General features: G+C 41.4%; 1 protein-coding gene across 2 annotated transcripts; it reads right to left on the reverse strand.

Annotated features, from left to right (window-relative positions):
- Positions 1–1,320: 1,320 nt before the first annotated feature.
- xpc (xeroderma pigmentosum, complementation group C) lies at positions 1,321–11,863 on the reverse strand. 2 transcript variants are annotated; one of them, XM_085444024.1, is made up of 14 exons: positions 11,550–11,863; positions 10,104–10,403; positions 9,886–9,982; positions 9,263–9,347; positions 9,019–9,173; positions 8,714–8,834; positions 8,522–8,611; positions 6,428–7,294; positions 5,975–6,135; positions 5,675–5,756; positions 4,213–4,344; positions 3,919–4,088; positions 3,258–3,351; positions 1,321–3,088 (listed from the first exon to the last, which is right to left on the reverse strand). In XM_085444024.1, exons 1-14 carry the CDS (start codon positions 11,659–11,661, stop codon positions 2,756–2,758), a joined length of 2,799 nt encoding a protein of 932 aa, XP_085300150.1. In that variant the 5' UTR covers positions 11,662–11,863; the 3' UTR covers positions 1,321–2,755. The 2 variants fall into 2 exon arrangements, with proteins under 2 accessions (XP_085300150.1, XP_085300151.1); XM_085444025.1 differs by lacking the exon at positions 6,428–7,294.
- Positions 11,864–21,475: the final 9,612 nt, after the last annotated feature.

Raw genomic sequence — 21,475 nt, forward strand, 5'->3', positions numbered from 1 at the left:
CACAGTGCAACATACAACCTTCGTAATTGAGCCAGGTTGACAGAAAACTGGCAACTGCTCTTGTTATCAACCAGAGTACTTGTGATATTTCTCAGTATTTATTAAAAATCTGATTCATGTATAATGCAAGTTATCATTTGTTGCAGCTAGAAATTGCCTCTGTTAGCTATACAGCACAATCCTGTTTTACATTAATGCACGATCAATAATAACCTAATTAAATATTTTCCCACACGGAGAACTTTTTTTTTTATTATTAGTGGTACTCTGGCGATGATATACGGGTTGCTTTTATCTATGTAACTGTAAGAAGGCTTTTACTTGCACCCGAGTAGTTTAGGATTCGAATACTTCCTCCACTGCTGTTAGCAAATGGGTTTTCAATTGAGTATCGTTGTGTTAAACGTGTTTCTAGTTTTACGCCCTTCTACAACCCCTACTGGCCGTGCAGCGGCAGTGTGTGTGTGTGTGTGTGTGTGTGTGTATATATATATATATATATATATATATATATATATGTATATATATATATATATATATATATATATATATATATATATATATATATGTGCATATGCATGCTATTTATCCTGATCCTCGAATGTCACTTTATGAAATTTGATCGTTTCATGCCAGTAACTGATAGTCTTTGGTATCAAATGCATCCTGGCATCATAAAGCTGCATTTCTAAATTGCTCCTGCTTTTGTTTCCATTCCTCCTAAAGCTGTAACTGCAGGCAGTCTAATGCAGCTCTTCAGCTAGACTGAAACATTAGACTTACAGTTCTTCTGCTATGAAAGTATAGGAGTGATGGCTTGATAAACTATGCATTATCCTCTGCTGTGCTTCTCAGCAGTGCCTGAGAGAAGTCGAGGGCTAAGCCCCAGAGGGAAATGGTATGGTAATAGGGTGGAATTAGAAGATGGATCTTCTAATGGAGCTGATGTTCAGTGAGCTGTTACTGCTGCAACATGACACATTTTACCTCTGCAGTTTACACTGATGTTGTCTTTACTTTTAAGGAATGCCTTACAGTCTACCTAAAAACAATCATTACCTTTTCATAAGAAAATTAGAAAAATCCAAATTTGAGAGAAAAGCAAGCCAAAGTCAGGCCCTCTTCTGGCAGTCCTTTTGTAGGTAAACACAGGCAGTTCACAGTGATCAAGACTCTGTGCCTAAATACAATTGAACCTTCAAGAACATAATTAATATGGCATTAGTAACACCTTTGTTTACTCACCATTTCAAGGTGGTTAATGGGGCAATCTTGATGATCTTTAAAAGTGTCCAATTAATAAGTATAGATAGCATAATCTATAAGAAATCTACAGCATTGTTTTTATTTCAATATATTTAAACATTTATTACAAAAATAAATTTCATACAAGAACAATTGGCAACTTTTAAATGGTTTGAAGACATGTAGTACGGAAAATCTTCCAACAATTACAAAACATTGATTACAACCCTGTAATCAATGTTTTTTCATCAATTTGTCATTGTTATGTTATTGTCTCACAATTTACAGTCAGGCATCTCAAAATTTCTATTTACCAACTCAAATTTAGAAGAAAATATGATCCTAAAATTTGAACTTGAAATTTTGACTTATGGATGGTATTTTCTTTCTGTCTTTTTTTCAGTGTCGGAAACAATAATATACAGCCAAAAGTTATAAAATGGTGCCTAATATGTAAAAGAAATGAGTGTAAAAGAAATACTGAATGCAAACAATGACAAAGAGAAGAGGAGATATAAGCAAACCTCCTGCTAAACAGGCAAAGAGGACACGAAGCACTAAAGATAAATCAAGAATGAAAGAACAGTTTTAGTGATTTTCAAGTTATACACTTATTAAAAACTGTCATATAGTCTGCATATACTTTGTTAGATGAGGAGTCTATATCCATAGATCAACTTAAATGTGCACAGTGGTTGGTTCCTTACAATGGCTCTGTCAGATCTTTACCCAACATGAGTATTAAAAAAAAATCAGCTGACAAAAGTAAATAAGCGGAATGACTTTCTTTGTAAAAAAAAACCCAAAACATTTAGATTGAGCCAGTAACAGAAGCTATGCTCTTATTTGGTCAGACCTGCAGGTTGGGGAAAAAACTGCTAACATGAATGTGATAAAACAGCAGCAGCTGACAGGAGCACAGATGCTGTGTGCTTATTTTTACCATTCATTATAATTTGTAGTGTTAGCACAGGAGGTATTGTGTTTAATTGCCACGCAAGTTATCCATTCATGTCAGCATAAGCTCTAAATGCCAACATTAATGTGCCCAGCAGGTTCAAACCTGTCTGTACTGGTCAAAGTTTGAAGCACTGAATATTTAAACCTGATATCAGTGCCCAATACTCACCTAATACACATGAAGATGTAAGGACACTTCCACAGTCTCCATGACAACCTATACTGTTGCTGTACATATGTATGTTTTTTTTCCCCATGTCCATGAAGTTCTCACATAAAAATCTTACAATACAGTGTACACCAAAATGGAGCTATGAACAGTGAGGCTTTATGTCGTCACCTTCTCCTCGCTTCCCGTATTTCCTTTCCTTTCCTTCCAGCGTTACTTCCAAAGGCTCCAGGGTATTTCAGTGACCCATGCAGCATCCTGCTTTGAAGTGATGTGAACATCTTCCAAACTAAATGTTGCAAGAAGTCAGTGAAAGTGCTTCTTTAACAGCATAATGGAATCAATCTTTGCTTTACAAAAACCTGAAGGTGGTCTCCAACATCACACTTTCTCAAAGGGGAATAAATGTTGCTCTTGACCCTTCTTCTCTCGTTTTGTTACTTTCTTCTTCTTCAGTCCGCTGGCATTTCCACCATCCTCCTCTGCTTGTCTGTTCTGAGGCCAGGACATTGCTAGAGTCTCGGATGCCGTCTTAGCTCCCGGACTTTCACCCTCAGCAGCCTCCTCATCTGAGGAAAACCCTTCGGCGTCACCTCCATGAGCAAGGCTCCCCAATCCCTGGTTCTTCTTGTTGTAACGCTTTTTAAGCTTTTCTCTGATCAGGAGTCCTTTGACCAGCAGAGTCCAGTTGGAGATGGCCCTCTTCTCTTTTTTCTAGATGTTGCAAGAAAAGAAAAAAAATTAAGCCTGTCACATACAGGTTTCTACTTGAAAGTAACAGCTGATACTTTGTGTTAAAGTTCCCACCTAAACTACATAATCTTGTAATCTTACAGGGTTGTAATCAATAATTGTCAAATTCGTGATATAAAAGAAAACACACCTCTTTCTCCTTCTGTTTCTGAAGCTCTTGTTCTTCCACCCACGCAGCTCTGAGGACCTCCTCGTGCTCCTCACACGCAATGTAGCCATCAGTGCTGAAACACACACAGGTGAGCAAATATCCCCTTAGCTTTGACATGTTTGTAACAAGTGCATTTATTTCATTTCTTTCTTTAGGAGTAAAAACATCCTGATTTTGATCTTTTTATTTTAAACACTGAAATGATTCAATGCAAATGCTCACAGAGAGGGATTTTACCCAAAGCCAACTAATGAGATGAAAATAAGCTCGCTGGAAACAATACAGATAAATTTGGAAAGCAACTAATTAAGCTTTCAAAAAAAAAACAAAAAAAACAAAACAAAACCCGCAGTTGTGATTGAAATTTGAAGATACTGTTATCAGTATCTGCCTTCACAACTAAAACTTGAAAACAAACACAAACTGTTTTTTAAGAAAATATCACGATTTAATGAGTCTGTCTAGGAATCAATAATGATGTGCACGGGTCAAAAAATGCATGATTTTGTTTGAAAGTCCCTCAATATTGTGAAATTCTAACTCTCGGTGCAGTTGTTCATCCTGAGATTCTCCTGTATGACCGTATCCATCTGCTTAATTGTGTTTACACCCCACCGAAGGCTCCTCAGAGTCATCTTACACAGCGTGCGAGTATCCTCCATGGAAGTCGAAACCTGTGACTGCAGGCGCTGCGTCAATGTTCAGTTTCCTGGCCACGCGGTGCAGGTTGGGCAACCTGATATGAACACAGCCCACCGGCAACATACAGGGTTTAAACAGGTAGACATTACCGTAGTCATTACGTGGGACCTGAGGAAAACATACAAAACCACAATGACACTGACGCTTTATCCTGTTGGTTCTTATGTTGCTCATAAAACTTTGTTTCGCTTAATCTTCTGAATGTGATGCTCAATCCCACACATATACATACCTTCCCATCCACGGCTATCGGCGGCTGGTACTCTTCAGTTTGCCATTCTCCAAACAGAGCCAGGTCATTCTCATCCTTCAGCTCAGACGTCATCCTGGCCTTACGGGAACGATTAGAGAAGCCCTTCACCATCTAAAAAGGAAAAGACGTGTTTATATTGTGAGTTCATAAAGTCACCAAAGCATTTCATGTTTCCATTATCTGTGTGTCTATTCAGTATGCAGCAGCCTCAGTCTGTTATGATTCCCCCTTCCTGTCACCTTGACGATGCCATTGATCCAATTGATCCAATTAATCCAATTAAGCCAAACTAGGATTTAATAGCATCAGTGCTACAAGAAGAATTCAATACATCTGCACTCAGCAGAACATCAATGACAGGAAAGGAAAGGTTTGCAAGATTTTACACCTTATATCATTTCATAATTACATCAGTCATTCTTCAAGACAAATATATCTCTAGCAATAACAGTTTATTCATGGGGTCAGGTTTAAGATCTGGGGGCAATATTGGTAGCATTCCATCAATTCCATATTATTAGTCCTTGTCCATGTATGCTTTATTCCTGTTGCCCACTTCTCATCAGTATGTCCTGGTTCCTAAATGCCTGATGTGGACCTTGTTAAGCTGGGCAATGTCTGAGCCGGTATGGCTTTGGCTCTATATCTCTCGCTCATGTTCTGAAGTAGGCTTGGGCGGGCCTAGCTAGGGGCCCTTACTGCATGCATGCCCTTATCGAGATTTGAACCCCTGGCTTATTGTCAGACCCACAATCTGGGATAAACCATGGAGCATCGGCTAATAGATCACGAAGATGGCCCCTGAGATGAGCTGCTACAAGAACACCTCCGGCAGATGAAGACAGACGGTGATGAGGAAAAGGAAGAGTAACAAGCACGGCCCATTGACAGATGGGAGGCACATCCAAGTGATTGGGACAGTGTACTGGAACATCTGTACCACATACACAACCAAAGGTGTGTGAGAATAACAGGGATAAAGTCCAGTGGGGGTTTGAGTTCCAGATTGACAAGCAGTTAGTGGTAAACCAACCTGACATAGTGGTGATTGACAAGAAGCAGAAGACCACAGTTGTGACAGATGTGGCAATCCCAGCAAGCAGGAACATCAAGAAGAAGGGGCATGGGAAAACACAGAAGTACCAGGAGCTGAAAGAACAGCTGGAGCAGATGTGGAAGGTAAAGTCCAAAGTGGTTCAAGTGGTAGCAGTACTCAGTGCAGGCTTGATCACAGGGCTGGTTCATTTAGAAAAACTGTGTTTTCATTACCAGGATAAACTCTCCTCCTCAGTCATGAAACATGCTAATGAACACCGCTCAGCTACAACTGCCTTCAGGTCAGAGTGTGACTGAGTTAAAAACAAACTGATGTAACAGAGAAACTAACCACAAAATGTCTCCTTTTGAGGAAGGGAAGAGAAGCAAACAAAAAAGAGCTTGCCTTGTATGGCTCCTCCCCTAACCGGACAGTCCTTGCTTCTTTCAGCCACGTGTCTCTGGAGTGCAGGGTGTGCACACAGTCCCTAGAGATGGATAAAGATTTAAACAGGACATGAATGACGACAGTCCTTTTTTTCCCCTCTCACACTGAAATCCCAGTTTTCCCTTGCTTTTTGGTTTAGCGATAAGACATAACTAACTAGGTTAACACAGACTGCACAGTATAAAAAGCATTATGTGCGATGGATTTCGAGGTATACTTGAACTAAAATGCATCTGTGATGAAAGTTTAACTAGTTACCGAGAGTATACTGGCTCCCCTCTGCAGTATCCCAGCACAGTGGCTGTAGGAGGATAGATGGCCTCATATTTCAGCAGGTGTCTCTTTAAGGCATACAGCGGGTGGTTCTTATACTCCGCTACAGACACTGGCAGGGGTTTGTTCAGAAGAGTTTTCTGGAGCTGGGAGAGCAGAGCAAAGAAAGAAATTGAAGTAGGTCAAGACATTGTTTCCTTTCATGCCATTCTTGCATTGTTAACGATGGGAGTAGCTGATGGGCCACAGCAATTTCTTGACTAGGAGGAAAGAATTCAATGTTAAAAATAGAGTAAAATCCCGTGTACATTGAACATTTCCTGCTAATCCATATGATGCATACAGGACATGTGATGTGGCCACTGGTTTTGGTAAGAAGAATTGTGCAGAAAAGTAAAAAAAAAAAAAAAAAAAATCGAAAAAAAAAATCGAAGTCACCTCCTTGTCTTCCTTTGTGTCTTTCTCGTCCTCAGGTCCCAAGAATGGCTCAAGCGTTTCCTCCCACCAGTCATCATCCACCCGCCTCTTCCTGGATGATGTCATCCAAGTCGGGTCATACTTCTTTCCCAGGTCTTTCACAAACCCGTCCCCGTCCACAGACACCACATATGTCACCGGTGTGGTTGCATTCCGGTAGCAGAGTTGAGGAACTCCAACACCGTGATCCACATCTACGCAAACCCAGGAAGCGGTTTTCTCCAGATACACCTCTAACCACTCGTCTGCACCTGGGCCTTCTCTCTTTGCCCCACTCCTCCTTTTTGTTCCATTGCTCGTTGTTCCTTCTCCTCCTTCTTCTTCCTCTTCTTCTTCCAAGTCTCCATCCTCCTCATCTTTTACCTGTTTTTTACCTCCACTGCTTCTTCTCTTTGGAGCTGCAGTATTTCTGCTGTGTGTGCCCTTGGCCTTCCCTTTCCCTTTATTCCCCTTTTTAGATTTAACCCCACTCTCTGAATCCTCACTGTCATCCTCACTGGTGGCTTGAAACTCATCTTCGTCACTAAGCCCTCCATCCTCCTCCCCTTCGCTGTTGCTCTCTTCCTTGTAGCTGACCTTTGAGGCAACACTGCGGCGTTTTGAATTCTTTGGTCTCTGCCCCCCTGATACTACAACTTTTTTCTCTTCCTCCTCATCCTTTTCTTTCTTCTTTGCTTTCTTTCCTCCTACATCTCCTTTGATCGTTCTCCCTCCTGCTGGTCTCTTGGTGCCAGGAGAAATCTTTGGCTCAGGGGAGTTTGTCTTGGATGATTCCTTGCTTGTGTTGCTCTTTTCTGGGGCACCAGCAGATGTTCTAGCCCCTTTGGCCTGCAGAAATGAGATATTTCCAACAGCATGTTTGTAAGAACAGAACAACCTTAAAATCAAATGGCAGACACCACTGCATATGCAATACTGCAATGAGTTGAAATACTGTATATAGAGGCATATGTAAGTGTGATAAAATTGGTGGCTGTATCCTTTTAATAAGAACCTGACACCACAGCTTAGGCTGTACCTTTTGTATTTTCACTTATATTACAGTTTATTCATTTTTTACAGGCTAAAGTATTAGGTAAAGTGTTTCAAAAGTATTTGCTCGTCTGCCTTCACATGCATATGAACTTGAGTAAAATCCCATATGATGTTTTTTCCACTCTTTCCAGCTACAACAGCTTCAACTCTTCTGGGAAGGTTTTCCACAAGGTTTAGGAGTGTTTATGGATATTTTTGACCATTTTTTCAGAAGTACATCTGTGAGGTCAGACACTGATGTTGGACGAGAACGCCTGGCTCATAATCTCCGCCCTTACTCATCTCAAAGGTTTTCTTTTGGGTTGAGGTCAGGACTCGGTGCAGGCCAGTTCCTCCACACCAAACTTGCTCATCCATGTCTTTGCTGACCTTGCTTTGCACTTATGCATTTCCATTGTTCTAGAGTCCAGTGGTGGCGTGCTTTACACCACTGCACCCGACACTTTGCATTGTACTTGGTGATATTAAGGCTTGTATGAAACCGCTTGGCTGTGGAAACTCCTTCACTGAAGCTCTCTACACAGTGTTCTTGAGCTAATCTGAAGGCCACATGAAGTTTGGAGATGTGTAGTAACTGCAACCACCGACCCAGCTCTGTGATTTTATGTGGCTTACCACTTCACAGGCGAGTTCATAGCTGGGATTAACAATCGCCTGTGGAATATTTAGTAGAAAGTACATTTCATGACTGGACTTGTTGCACAGTTGGCATCATATCACAGCACCACACTGGAATTCACTGAGCTCCTGAGAGCGACCCATTCTTCCACAAATGTTTATACAAGCAGTCTGCATGCCTAGGTGCTTGATTTTATACACCTGTGGCCATGGGAGAGACTGGAACACCTGAATTCAATGATTTGGATGTGTGAGTGAATACTTTTGGCAAAATGGTTTATTTTTTAATAGAAGGCTTTAAAAAATGTGTTCTATACATTAAACTGCAGCAGTTATCCAAACGTGACTGTTGTAATTATACCGCAGTGTCTTCTTAAAGGAAAAACAACAAACTGTCAGTACCTTGGCTGATGGGGCTTTGAAAGGAATCGGCTGCAAAGAAAGGACCAATCGGCAGAAAAGCTGCAGAGAGCGTAGGACCAAGAGAAACAGCTGCAGGAAACACAGGTGCATAATTATTTATTTTTCATTTGTACGTCGAACTAGGGGCACTGTTTTATAGAAAATGGACCGGTTTCATGCCAAACTACTAACGTGAGTCATCTCCTCGTGGTTTCTGGCTGAGAGGCTTGCCAGTCGCCTCTCGAGGAGCCTCTGGGGGTCCGGAACCTCTTCACAGGGAAGACTGGAGTTGAGGGTAAATGTTGCTCTAAACCTGGGAAAGAAGAGAGCCGGATGGATGGAAATGGAATCATAAGATATGGCGATAATTATAGAAGGCTACCAGTGACTGATGGCTTCTGAATAGTAGCTCTATTGTCCCTATTGTACAAATTTCTTAGTTTTACACATTCTAGCATTAAAATAGTTTCAGGAACTTCACATTTATAAGTACATACCATTTAAGCAGCCCAGAGAGGTAGTTTTGGTCGATGCGCTTAGCTGCCATGGTGAAGTGGGCAGGCAGCAGCGACAGAGTGATGGCCAGCAGGTCTGGTTCACTGCACAACCTGTTGCGGAACATGGCGCTGGCAATCAGGCACATGAGGTGGACCTAAGAGACCAATCAAAGGTTCGGAACGTCAGGGATGAGCTAGAGAAGCACCATGAAAGGAAAGGTAGAACTAAACAGCGTGTTTTCACCTTGTGGGTGTCTATCAGCAGGTCCTTCTTATATCGGTTCACCATTCGCCTCAGATACGTCTCAAGTTCCGCCTGCTTTTTTTGCCTGGCCAATCACAAATCATGATTATTGGGTTAAAACAAATATACCATTAACTGCACACCCATAGATAACGCATTTTCCACAAACTAATCACATAAACACACAATTACAGGTCCCTCTCCTGACACCTGTGGAGAAAATTCATACTAATGTACATTTGAATGAAACTCCATGACCCAAAAATGTTTTCCTGAATATAATGAGAGGATCGGGAGTTTGGAGACATCAGCTAACAATGTCTGGAGCTACATTCAGATTGTTTTGATATAAACAAAATCTAATTAAACTCAGAGCATGAACACAATGAAACTTTATTTAAATTATGCTAGTGATTCCTGAGTTTTAATAATGAGGTTGATTTGTTTTGATTGACTTTTGGATGTCTTCCTGTGTTCATTTCATTTTACAGATTAACACCTCAACTGTTTAAGAAATAATATCACAAAAAAGTCTGTTTTGCAACTCTTTTTTTAAAGAGCTATTTTATTTTCAAAAGTTTAGAATTTTATGTTGAGCATGTGCATATTCTATATTCACTTACCTCTTTCTGACTTCTGGGGTCTCGATCTCAATCTCCACAGGCTCAGAGGGCAGGACGGGTTCTAGAGGCTCAAGTGGACCCAGCGGCTCAGCTAGCTCTGATTAACACACACACACACTATTCATTTCCTTTGTTTTCCATTACTCCCTGCTTAGCATAGGAATAAAAAACAAAACAAAACAAAGTGTTATTACAAATGTTACGGATTTTACACTTACCTTCCACTTCTTCCCAATCATCCTCATCTTCCTCCTCACTGTCCTCCCCTTCTTCTTCTTCTTCTTTCTCTGGTTTCTTGGTGTTCACCTTAAGCCGTGGTGGAGAGGTCACCATATCAAAGTCATCTTCGCTATCATTCTCCTCCATAATGGGTGACTCAAAGTATTTGCTGGTATTGACAGCAGAGCTGGTGTCAGATTGGGAAGACAATTTATTTCCTGCTGCTCGCTTTGAGGGCGCGCGGGGCTTAGGGATGACCTTCCTCTCTATCTTTTCCTCTTTATCTTTGATGTCCTCACCTGGTAAAACAGATTGAAAGATGTTTTGAAGCCTCTGTGCTTGACTGAGAATAAAGGAAAACACGTCAATACAAAACAGAAGTACAACCACCCTAAAAATGTATTATATTGCGAGCCAATTTTCTGAATGAAGATGTTTTTTCTTTCTTTTTTTGCTACAGAAAATTGACAAAAGTGCCTTAATTGTCTGGAGAATCATTTTTGTGCCACTGTAGGAAGTGCAACAGCATTGTTTATCTGAATGAAAACTACAGTTTATGAATGATTTACCGCAAAGCATGAAGGGAAGTGCTGATACTGGCCTATGAGTACATAAGATGGATGACCTAAATGCCTCTAACACTGAAGAATAAAGAAATCTATATGAATTTTTGATTCTTTAATCCAACGGAGGAAAAATCAACAATAAAAATGAAAAAAAAAAATTCCAGAAAAAATATTGGTTATTTTAAACCAGATGCTTGTATTAGCCTAAAATCTGAAAATTGGTTTATCACTACTATATACACCACAGAGATAATGCTCTTATTCAAATACACGTCAGAGATCACGTCTGAGAAGCTGCAGATAAACCAGCAGGATTAAGAAGTTAACACACACACTTACACCATCTATGCACAAAATATGGTTGGTGTTTTGGTATGTGGAGCACAGATGTGCATCCGGGCCAGCAGATCCACTTCAGCAACCATGCACATCCTTAAGCAGTGCACCTGGATGCTCATACAGTGCCTTTATGGTTATGGCCATAATAGCTCGATATTATGCATTGCCTCCAATAAACCGAAGCTTTGCATTGATGTGTGACATAAATTATATTTTTGTCACGTTATAACTGCACAAAAACTGCTTCTCAGAGCAGTCAGAGGGAATGGATGACAGAGGATGTGTTTTACATTTCAATTATTTTATAATATTGTGAAGTAGTATTTTTCATTTACTACAACTAATGCTGATGTTAGTCATCTGTGTGAAACTCTTCCTCAGATGAACGTGTGTAAGTTTATTCATGAACCCAGGCTCACTGTGCACAGACCGCTTAGCTAACCTCCCCTGTACTTCACTTAATTTCCTAACTATTGGGGGCTAGAGGTTCCATTTATTTAATGACAGACACACATTTTAGGCAACTCCGACTTTTCATACCAGCATTTTTTTTCTTCGCTCTTGTTTTTGCCCCGCAGCTCTTCGCTTTCAGCACCTGCTTCAGTTTCTTTGTGTCGCCCCCCGTGTTTGCGCACTCTCTCCTCCTCGCCATGCTAGCTGCCGTCAGTGGAAGAACTTTCTTTGAATAATAATATCCAGAGCTAGACGAGCAGTAGTCCTTCAGAGCTCCACATGCTGTTGTATAAGGGCGAGGAAACAGCAGTTACCCAACACTGCCATTCAGGAGTTTTCATAATACAAGAAACTGCACCCGGTTGTTGTGGAGGCCGGACCTTGACGTCATATCCGCTCTCCTGTCTTCTTCTTCTTCTTCTTCACTAAATAGATCCAATTCAGCTCCCTATAATTACAAGTTAACACCTGGATATTTATAAGTAGGCTGACACCAACATTTGTTTATAAATGGCTTTATGGTCTTATACATATATATACATACATACATACATACATATATATATATATATATATATATATATATATATATATATATATATATATATATATGTATATATATATATATATATATATATATATATATATATATATGTATATATATATATATACATATATATATATACATATATATATATGTATATATATATATATATATATATATATATATATATATATATATATATATATAAAATGTGGTGTTTCAGGGAGGTGTAATACCACTTTTGGGCACTAAGGGGTGGTGTTGTGCTTTCCATAAGGTTTTCAACTTCGACAAAGGTCAGCTCCACATGCTCCTGGTAGTTAGGTTTCATATTAATACTCGTTTTTAACAGCCAGTGATCTCTTTTAGGTTATATAAGGAAGCATTTAGCCAGAAGCATGTTCAGTGTGTTCAACAGTAGAAAAACTACAGTAGAGACACAGTATCAGAAGAACCTCTAGCTACTGTACATGTTTGATGTAATTTAGTGGTAGCTAAGCATGTTTGAAAGGGCTGATGTTCAGTGTTATCAAAGAGGCTGTAACTGAGCATGCGGTGTCAGCAGTGGAAGTCAGTGGTTGTGCTGAGAATGAGAGTGAGAGGTTGAAAAATGAAAAACACTGTTATCCACTGTGTAATGCAAACCACTCTGAGCTCCACTCAATAAAAGCAGCCAAATATGATTCATGAAAACTTTTTAAATGGTCTTCCCTTGATAAATGGATTTTTTTCCCCCCACAGACCCCAGTGTGCCCGGAAGCATGTGTTGAGACGAAGCAACAACCGGAAAGAAAACAGAAAAAAGTCAGTCACGAATTTGGATTGGACTTTAATACATTGCTGAACAGATTCTGCATGATCACCAGGGACAGGAGACCATTAACAGGCCCGTTCAGCTGTCTGTCAAAATCACCTTGTTTGCAAAGAAAAAAACAATCCTTGGCAGAAAGGTAGAGAAATAAGAAGCAGAAAAGCTGGTGTCATGTCATGTGAAGCAGAAGTAAACTGTGTTATTCTAGGTATTGTGAACAGGGATTTCCTCACAGTTATTTTCTAAAACTTTACACAAGCAGATATCAGTGGTTTTTTGGGAGGTTGTGTCAACTGTGTCACTGCCTTCCACCGAGCAAGATGCTGTTTTTTGGGGGGATTTTTTATCCCACTGGAGCCCTGAAAAGACTTAAGTGGGTCAACGACGATGCCTGAGCGCATTCTTCATCTTGTTATTTTGCGCCAGGGTCTGCGTGACTTCCCTGAAACAAGTTCTGCCTCTTGATTCTGAATCAATTTGGCTCATTTCAGTTCAATTTAATTTTCATTTAGCCCCGTTGTGATCTGTATCGATCCCATTGAGGTTCTGTGGCAGATGTGTGTGTGTTTCACTTCAGAGAGCCATCTGTCAGCTGATACAGTCAGACAGCTTCAGACTGACTCACTGCAGTATGAGCCTCCTGAAACCAGGGGGCCCTTTCCATAGGTACTGCATACACCATACATATGCATACATACTGCATGCATACGCATAAATGAATGCGTGTTTATGTGTGGAGCGCGTGTGCGTCCATACTTCTGTTAGAGGCTTTGCCTTGACCATCATGTGGATGTGTGCATGCATATGTGAGCATGCAGGCTAGGCTAAGAGTGTGCTTATACATATAGTCTTTAGCATGTGGATGGGTGAGGTGACATGGCAGGAGTCCATGGTCGTGCGCGCTTTGCTCCCAGCGCAGTGCATGGCTTCCATCCCTATATGAACCATAAGTACAGTCAGATAGGAATAAAAAGCCATACAATGCACGGGGCATTGAGAAGACTGAGTTCTATGAACAAGGACACACACACACACACTGACAAACACGCATGGAGTCGGATGATAGATGGAAAGAGATTCAATTGAAACCCCCTTGAGCGAGAAAAACTCGAAAAAGGATAAGAGCAGGTGAAGGACACAGAAACCAAGAGAGAAAAACGAGCTTATAGGAGATGACTCTGCACGGCACTCCAGGTATGCTGAAGATCACACCGAGACTAATCAGAAAACAGCCTGCAAGTCAGATGGGGAGTACATGAAGCCTCGTCAAAGGCAAGTGGTGGTGAGGTGTGGCAACAGGTCTGACATCCACAATGCAAGGACACGGGCTATTTTATGCCCACGGTGTTGTCTCCACGGCAGCTGGATCTGTATTGATGATGATCAGAGCGAGCTGTCCCGGTGTATGGTGTACAAGATTTTTATAACAACAGTAGTAGTAGTAGTAAACGCCATGTTCGAAAGCAAAGACCTTCTTTTTGGATTCTGAGTAACCACACGGGGTCTTTGCTTTACCTTACCCTGTATGTATCCATATATATGTATATATTACAAGGACATCCGTTTCACCCCTTAAAGCTTTCCCAAAGGCAATTCATGTGAATTTGCAACACAAGTACAGGAAAGTGTTTGAAAATTCTTACAATGCATGTACATTTGAAATTTTTTCTTTGATTAAATGAGGCAGTTACCTTCTTGTTAACTTATATAGGTTTAAAAACATAAAAATCGACATCACCTGCTAATAGATTTTGGTCGTTTGGTGTTATGTAATTGGAGCATACGTTCTCCATATGATCTCTCTTCACACGCTCTAATCTGTGCTGCTTCTTACATGTGGATTTTTTTTTTGAGTAAGTTATAAAGGGGGCAGATTTTCTTCCATTGAGCACCTGTTGTCCGCTTGGACACTTTTGGTTTTGAAGCAGCTTGGTACTTTTTAAGTCCACTTAACACAATGTATTACTTGATAGTTTTTGAATCCCCCACTTTTTCTACCACATATGGTCATTTCTGGATTATCCCCATAAACAAATGTCTGCTAGCACATGTAAGACTGAGATCTGTCTCAGTAACAGACATATTTTTACAGTGGAGTTTATGTTTTAATGCTGAAATATCTGCTGTCTGATATATCCTCCTAAGCCCCAGGAAGGATTTAGCAAAAGGATTGAGAATTTGGCAAGAAACTGTAATAAAATTAGAATCCCTCCTTCTCCCTCTTAAAAAAATCCCTACAAGTCTGGAGTAGGTATGTTATTATTGATTTCTAAAGAAATAAAGCCCCAGAAACCATTCCTCTCGTGCCTTAAGAGGCTTCGCAACTTCAAGGAGCGGATATGAAATAAATCCAATTACCGAGCTGTCAATCAGGCCGCTAATTAGTACGACTCCAGCACACTAAGTGGTATCAAAGCTGGAAACTCAAAATAGAGGCGACAAGAGGGAGAGACACACACACAAACACAAATTCACAAAACAAGCAATTCTTAGCTGAAAACATAACTACCGCAAATAAACCCCACATCTCAGACGCTTTCTCATACAACCTCCAGACAAGCTGCTGCTATTTCTGGATCGCCACAGACGAGCAACAGCAGCTTGAGGGAGGAGGAGGAGGAGGAGAAAGGGGAAGGTGGGGGGGTAGAAGAAGATGAAGAAGCGAGCATCCGTGCATCCGAGCCGGGACCCTGCAGGTTCTTCTTCTGACTCAGTACCCGCGTTCCCTGTGTCCTCTCGGGCTGCTGCTGCTGCTGTGGCGTCTTCTGAGCTGTGATTCGAGCAAACAGTGTCCGGCTTCAAACAGGTGGGCTCCGGGGTCGCGCTTGGGCTTCTCTTCGAGGGCCTGAAGAATTGTCCAAAAGAATAGTTGTTCCCTGCTCCCGTCCTCTCGTCCTCAAAGAGATAGGGTCAGTGATGCTGCCACTGCCACCGGTGGATATGTGGAGTTTGACCGCCCCTTTACGCATCTGTGCGTATTTTCATTCAGCGGCAGAGGCAAACAGACGGAGAGAGAGCAGGGAGAGAGAGAGTGAGAGGGGAGGGAGGGAGGTGTGGTGGAAAAGGACAGTAGTAGGAGGAGGGGGTGAGGTAACAAAAGCCCACAAGTGAGGAGGAGCTAACAAAAAAAAGAGGGATTGTGGGGGGAAAGCGAGGAGGAGGCATCATCATACCTGAACAGGAGACCTCCCTCTGTTTATGTGTGTGTGTGTGCGCATGTCTGTGTGTGTGAGTGTGTCTGTCTGCAACAGAGAGGGTGCGAGGGAGGGGAGGCTTATGTCGCCTCAGTGACGCGCAGTGTTAATAAAAGCCAGGCAGAGGGGCTGAATAGGGCTCTTTTCTGTCTCATTCAAATACTGCCAGAAAGCACTTTCATTCTGCTGATAAAGTAGAGTGTGTGTGTGTGCGTGCGTGTGTGCTGGAGCAAGAGAATGTGTGAATATGTGGGTTTGCATCTCCGTGTGTTTGCCCTCTCTCTCTCCCTCTACCTCTTTCACTGCCATTTACACTGCGAACAGCCAGACAAACAGACAGATGAGTGTACAGCCCAACTGACGCCTGATAAACACAAGCCCCCCAAAGTCAGACTTCACATGGAAGATATATCTCTATCTATCTATATATATCTATATCTATATATATCTATATCTATATATCTATATCTATCTATCTGTAAGGCAAAAGATGAGGGAAGAGACACATTACTGAGCAGACAGGGAGAGACCGATCAGCAAAGAAGGAGTCCTTGGCACCTGCTTTCCTTAAATTAAGTGGGAAGCGAAAGGGAAGAAAATTAGTATGTCTACAGACGAGACACATTTAGAGAATAAAAAACAAAAAAACAGGGCAATAAAGGTCAAGAAGAAACGAAAAAGAAAGAAAAAAGAACTGGGGGAACACTGTGCGGGGATAAAGTAGAAATACTTGCTCTCGACCTCTTCCCTCCTCCTCCTCCTCCTGTTCTCAGGGACTCGGCTGGAGTCGCATTCCAACGCGTCGCTCTCAATCCCTGTTACTCCCGGCAACACAGTTCCTTGATCTGGTCCCACGTCATGCCGGGCAGAGGAGGAGGAGGAGGAGGAGGAAGAGGGAGTAGGACGTGAAGGTGGGTGCCTCAGAGAGGGAGGGTAAGACAGGATGGATGAGAAAATGAGTGTACGCAATGGGAGGAAGAAAAGGAGGAAGATGAAGAAAGACACAAGAGAAAAGCAAAGAGAGGAGAAGGTAAAGGAAGAAAAGAAGGAGAAGAAGGAAACAAATGAAGGGGCTGGGGGTGTTAGGGATAGTCACAGATGAAGGAAAAGGTGTGAGGAAGCAAAAGAGGTGGCAGAGGATATGAGAAGAGGACAGAAGAAAAAAAGAAGTAGAGATAAGATCAAAAATTAAAGCGAAATGGGAGCTGGTGAGAGGAGTCAGTCGGACAGGTGAGAAAAAATAGGAGCAAGTAAAAAAGAAACATTACCACCCTCCCCATGGCATTCCTTCCTAATTCTGAAATTAAAAAGGACAATCACTGTTAAGGCTCATTTGCTCCTCTTGAGGCCATTAAAGTCAGATGGGTTTGCTCTGGGCTGCCTGCTTTATTAAGGTTCAATAAACTCGTGTTAAGGAGAAGCGAAAAGTGGAGACAAGGGTAGAGTAATAAAGAAGACGGAGCGGTGACACGAGCGCACATGGCTGACGTAACATCTGGAAAGTTGTGGCGTTAGTTTTAAAATGCTTGCACCAGCAGACAGGTGGGATCCTGCCCCATCAAAATCACACGTAAAGTTCACACGGTTCAAGGCAGCTCTAATCCTTTTATTTTTTAAACTTTTTTGGACACTGTCTGGCAGAATATTGTGCTTTGGTTGAATACCCAAGACGAAAAGATGACTTAATCGCTTTTTAAACCACTTTGAAAATGTTTTGAAGCACATAGATCACAGCACAGCTGCCCGACAGCTAAAAGCGTGCTAATATATACAGTATCATTTAATAAACGAGCTCTAGAATAGGGTTTGTGGCCACTGGACGGCAGTGGAAATAAGCTGTGCGTGCAACACTGACAGTTAATCACTTTTTAAAAATGTGGACTCGTTGCAAACAGTTGCTGGTTGCACATCCGGCAAATGGGGAGGAACATCGTCTTTCATCCATCTCATTTACCAGGAAGGCTGGTCTAAAAAATGGGAACGCTGCAGTGCAGTTTGGCAACCCTGAAAACTAAATCCACAAAAACATGACCTAAACCAAAACAAAACAACTAGCTGAAAGACACTAAAAGTTCCACAGAGCTAAAGGGGCAGTATTTAGCCCAGTTGGACACAAGCAGTCGAGTGATTATTAATGTCAACCCATGGAGGCTCTGACCCTCTCATAGCTGTGGAGCCGTAACCTGTGAAGCAGACCAGCAAGACGCCATGCTATTACAGTGACCTGAACGTAGCAGTAACACATCAAGACATGCAACAGTTCTCTGAGAAGGGTGGGAAAGACAACTGTGAGCTAGAAAGCTCTGAGGTAAACAAAGCAAGTGTCAAAGCCTTTAGGAGGAAAGGACCAGAAATGCACACTTTTGCTAGAGCTCAAGGATACACACCAAGGATGTGTTTTGGTGGGAGTAAAGACACCTGTTGTTTCTTTTAAGGCGGCATCTTTAAAATAACAATACAGACTGCAGCGGCTTTAAAAACAGACTTCATAGAAATACCAATTTCCACATGGCAGTCTAAGCAGCAAGGGCTTGCTCGTAGGAGTCTATGGGCTGGCTCGCCACGCGTCACAGAGAGTTAGTCTTTTTTTCTGTCCAAAGGCTGCCAACAATCCTTTAAGCAGGGCAGAAGAAGCAAGCAGGAAAATCACCCGCAGATGAAAATGTGAAGATTGGCGGTACGTTTGACCTGCTGTGCCCCAAACACGAAAACATATAGGTCTCTTAAAAATAGCATTACATGGAAGTAAGTCTGCTTTAATGGTTAATAATCTGGCACAAAGACATGACAACATGAAAATGTCCCCAAAGATGTGCCCTGATTACACGTTAAGCAGGAATCAAAAGCAACTAATCTCATGCATTCAGGTAGACCAGTTGTTTTTGGTGGAAGTAAATACGAGATTGTGTGAAAGTGTCCATCTGCAGTGAAACACTCTGCACATAAGTAGATGTGAACCATAATGAGACCAATTTTGGGCTGCACAATGGCCACAATGGGCAGACTATTCAGCAGTAATGGCTGCTGCGTGCTTCTTCCGAGGATCCTAAAATAGTAAACCACCTATCCAACACGCCAGGAAGGGTTATAGCAAACAGGATTATTGCAAATGGTATTATTGATCCACGGGCGTGTGTGTGTGTGTGTGTGGGGGGGGGGGGGGGGGGGGGTGGATTATACAAGGGGTGGACTAAGGTTAAAGGGCAACTCATCTGGCTTTTCACTCATTTATCTTTATCGTGATTACGCCACAAACAGTGACGGGTATTCAGGCATTTGCTAGAAATCGTTTCTTTTCTCAGCTTAAAAGCTTTAAAAAAAAAGAGCAGAGAAATTACAAAAGAGTAAATCCTCAGAGAAAAAGGAGCAGAGTAAAAAAAAAAAAAAAACCCGGGGAAGCAGGTGTGACAGGAGAATCAGATTCCTCCTGTTGACGACAACCAGTCAGCTCCAAATGTCAAATGATGTCACTATCCAGTTCTCATTTTAAACCTCAAACACTTGCATTGGTTCGTGCATCTTAAGGAGCCGTGTAAATACCAACGTTATCTCAAATAAAATGATAACTTCAGACGTATGCAGACCTGAATTGGTGAGCACGCTTTTTAAACTTCACAGCTGCTCAGAAATATTCATGCATGCTTCACCAAGAGTGTATTCTGTATCACTGAAAGGCCACAGACAGACTTCTCTCACATTTTGACCATCTTTTCAGAGCAGTAATGGACACCTTAAAGTGGCCTCTGCTTGGATTCATCACAACAAATAGCTCAGTCGCCCCTTCATAGATCAAGTGCAAATTGAAGAAACCGTCAGAGATAAGAGATGAGGGACTATAACAGTCCACTGATATTCAGGGGAGTCCATTATGATCATTTGTAGCGTCAAACAGGCAGTTTGTAGTGATAACATTTACCGTTTTGCTACGGGCTATTCACAGCATCACTAATTTAAGCTTTCACAGCTGAAGTCCTAAGGCCTGTAGTTCAGGATACCCCAGGTATCTTTTTGTTGTCTGGCTTCACTAAGCCTAATAACTGCAATGGCTCTTGGCAGTAGATATCAACTCAATGAGTCAACTGAGGTTTTCTGAAATAACTAAGATGTGAAAAAGGGCTATGTTTGCTGCATGTGACCAATCACAAACGTGCACGTCTAGCTTTAGAGCAGCATATGTCACAAATGAAATGCATAATCCAGGCCCAAAGCAAAGAAAAAAAGGTAGGAAAAACGTCAGGAAGTAAAGCTGTCAAAAACTGCTCCGTCACTAAGATACAAGTACATGTGAATATAATTACAGCTGTGTTTCCATTAAATTCCTGTGCTTGGATGTGTTCTGATGTCACAGTTTTTCTGACGTGGTTTTAATTTCATCCATCTTGCTGCATGCATGGTAGTGTTAGCAGGTAGAGAACAAGTATACAGTACTGTGCAAAGATCCTGACCCCTCCCTCATGTGCAAAGACAAAAACAGAGTTTGTTCAATTCTAACAAGTTTTACAGTCTATAATTGGTCAACTGAAGGGCTAGATGCTTCTCTCAGGACCTGCCACTTCTTCTTTGTCCTCAAATTTTTTGAAGACACACTGCACACCACACTGAGATATTGCTCTTTATGAATCACTTTTTTGGTGCAAAAATATAATTCTATGCTTGTTAAACTGCGTTATGTTTGGCTTTTTTTTAAAATAGATTCAACAAAAGAAATGAGGAAAAAATTCGACATTTTGTAATAGGCTGTTAGTAACAAAGTGCCTGAAGACACAATTTAAAACTGATTGAGCTGCCTCTTATGTGTACACATAACATTAGTTTGTGCCTTTAGTTAATTTTATAAAAAATTATTTGAAAGACCTTCATAAAGTCTGGCGAACTGTCGCTGAAGAAGAAAAGAGGGGTCACTCACGATTTTTGCAAGGAACTCTAAAAGCACAATTTTAACCATTAGGTAAGCATCATCTTATGGTATCAACAGAAACTTTTAGCAGTTGACAAAGAAAAAGAGTCTCCTCCATCTCTCATTTTTAGACGGTAAAGAAAAGTCAAAGTATTTAAACAGCCTCAAATTTTTCCTTTGTAGTCGAGGCATCTAGTGTCCTTTGTGTGTGTGTGTGTGTGTGTGTGTGTGTGTGTGTGTGTGTGTGTGTGTGTGTGTGTGTGTGTGTTGTGTGAGTTTCTGGGCATTATTTTGTCATAGAAACCAAGACGGAGCAGCCTTTCCACTAACAGACTGGGTTGTTAGCAACACCAGCACATAAGTCTGACTGGGGGACGGAAAAAAAAAACAGAAACAAGGAAAATCCCAGGAAGTAGGTCACAGATACACATCACAACACAAGCTGCCTAAATCTAAAGGAGACACGTGAAAATTCTGGGGTTTAGCAGCAGTGCTAACATGAGGATGCTCAAGTGAAACTGAGGATGATGCAGGACTTGGTCACAAACCAAAGTACTACCAACAAAT

The sequence above is a fragment of the Copadichromis virginalis genome, linkage group LG20, assembly GCF_057382275.1.
Source record: "Copadichromis virginalis isolate Kocher_CV1m ecotype Utaka linkage group LG20, C_Virginalis_male_GT1.1, whole genome shotgun sequence".
Lineage (NCBI taxonomy): Eukaryota > Metazoa > Chordata > Actinopteri > Cichliformes > Cichlidae > Copadichromis > Copadichromis virginalis.

Bases quoted from the DNA above. Each gene is read 5' to 3' on its own strand.
- xpc (XM_085444024.1), bottom strand. From the start codon at position 11,661: ATGGCGAGGAGGAGAGAGTGCGCAAACACGGGGGGCGACACAAAGAAA. The intron at 4,089-4,212 runs GTATGTATATGT...TGTTTTCCTCAG, and splicing joins CGATAGCCGTGGATGGGAAG to GTCCCACGTAATGACTACGG. The intron at 3,352-3,918 runs GTAAGATGACTC...TGTGTGTTTCAG, and splicing joins GGAGGATACTCGCACGCTGT to CACTGATGGCTACATTGCGT.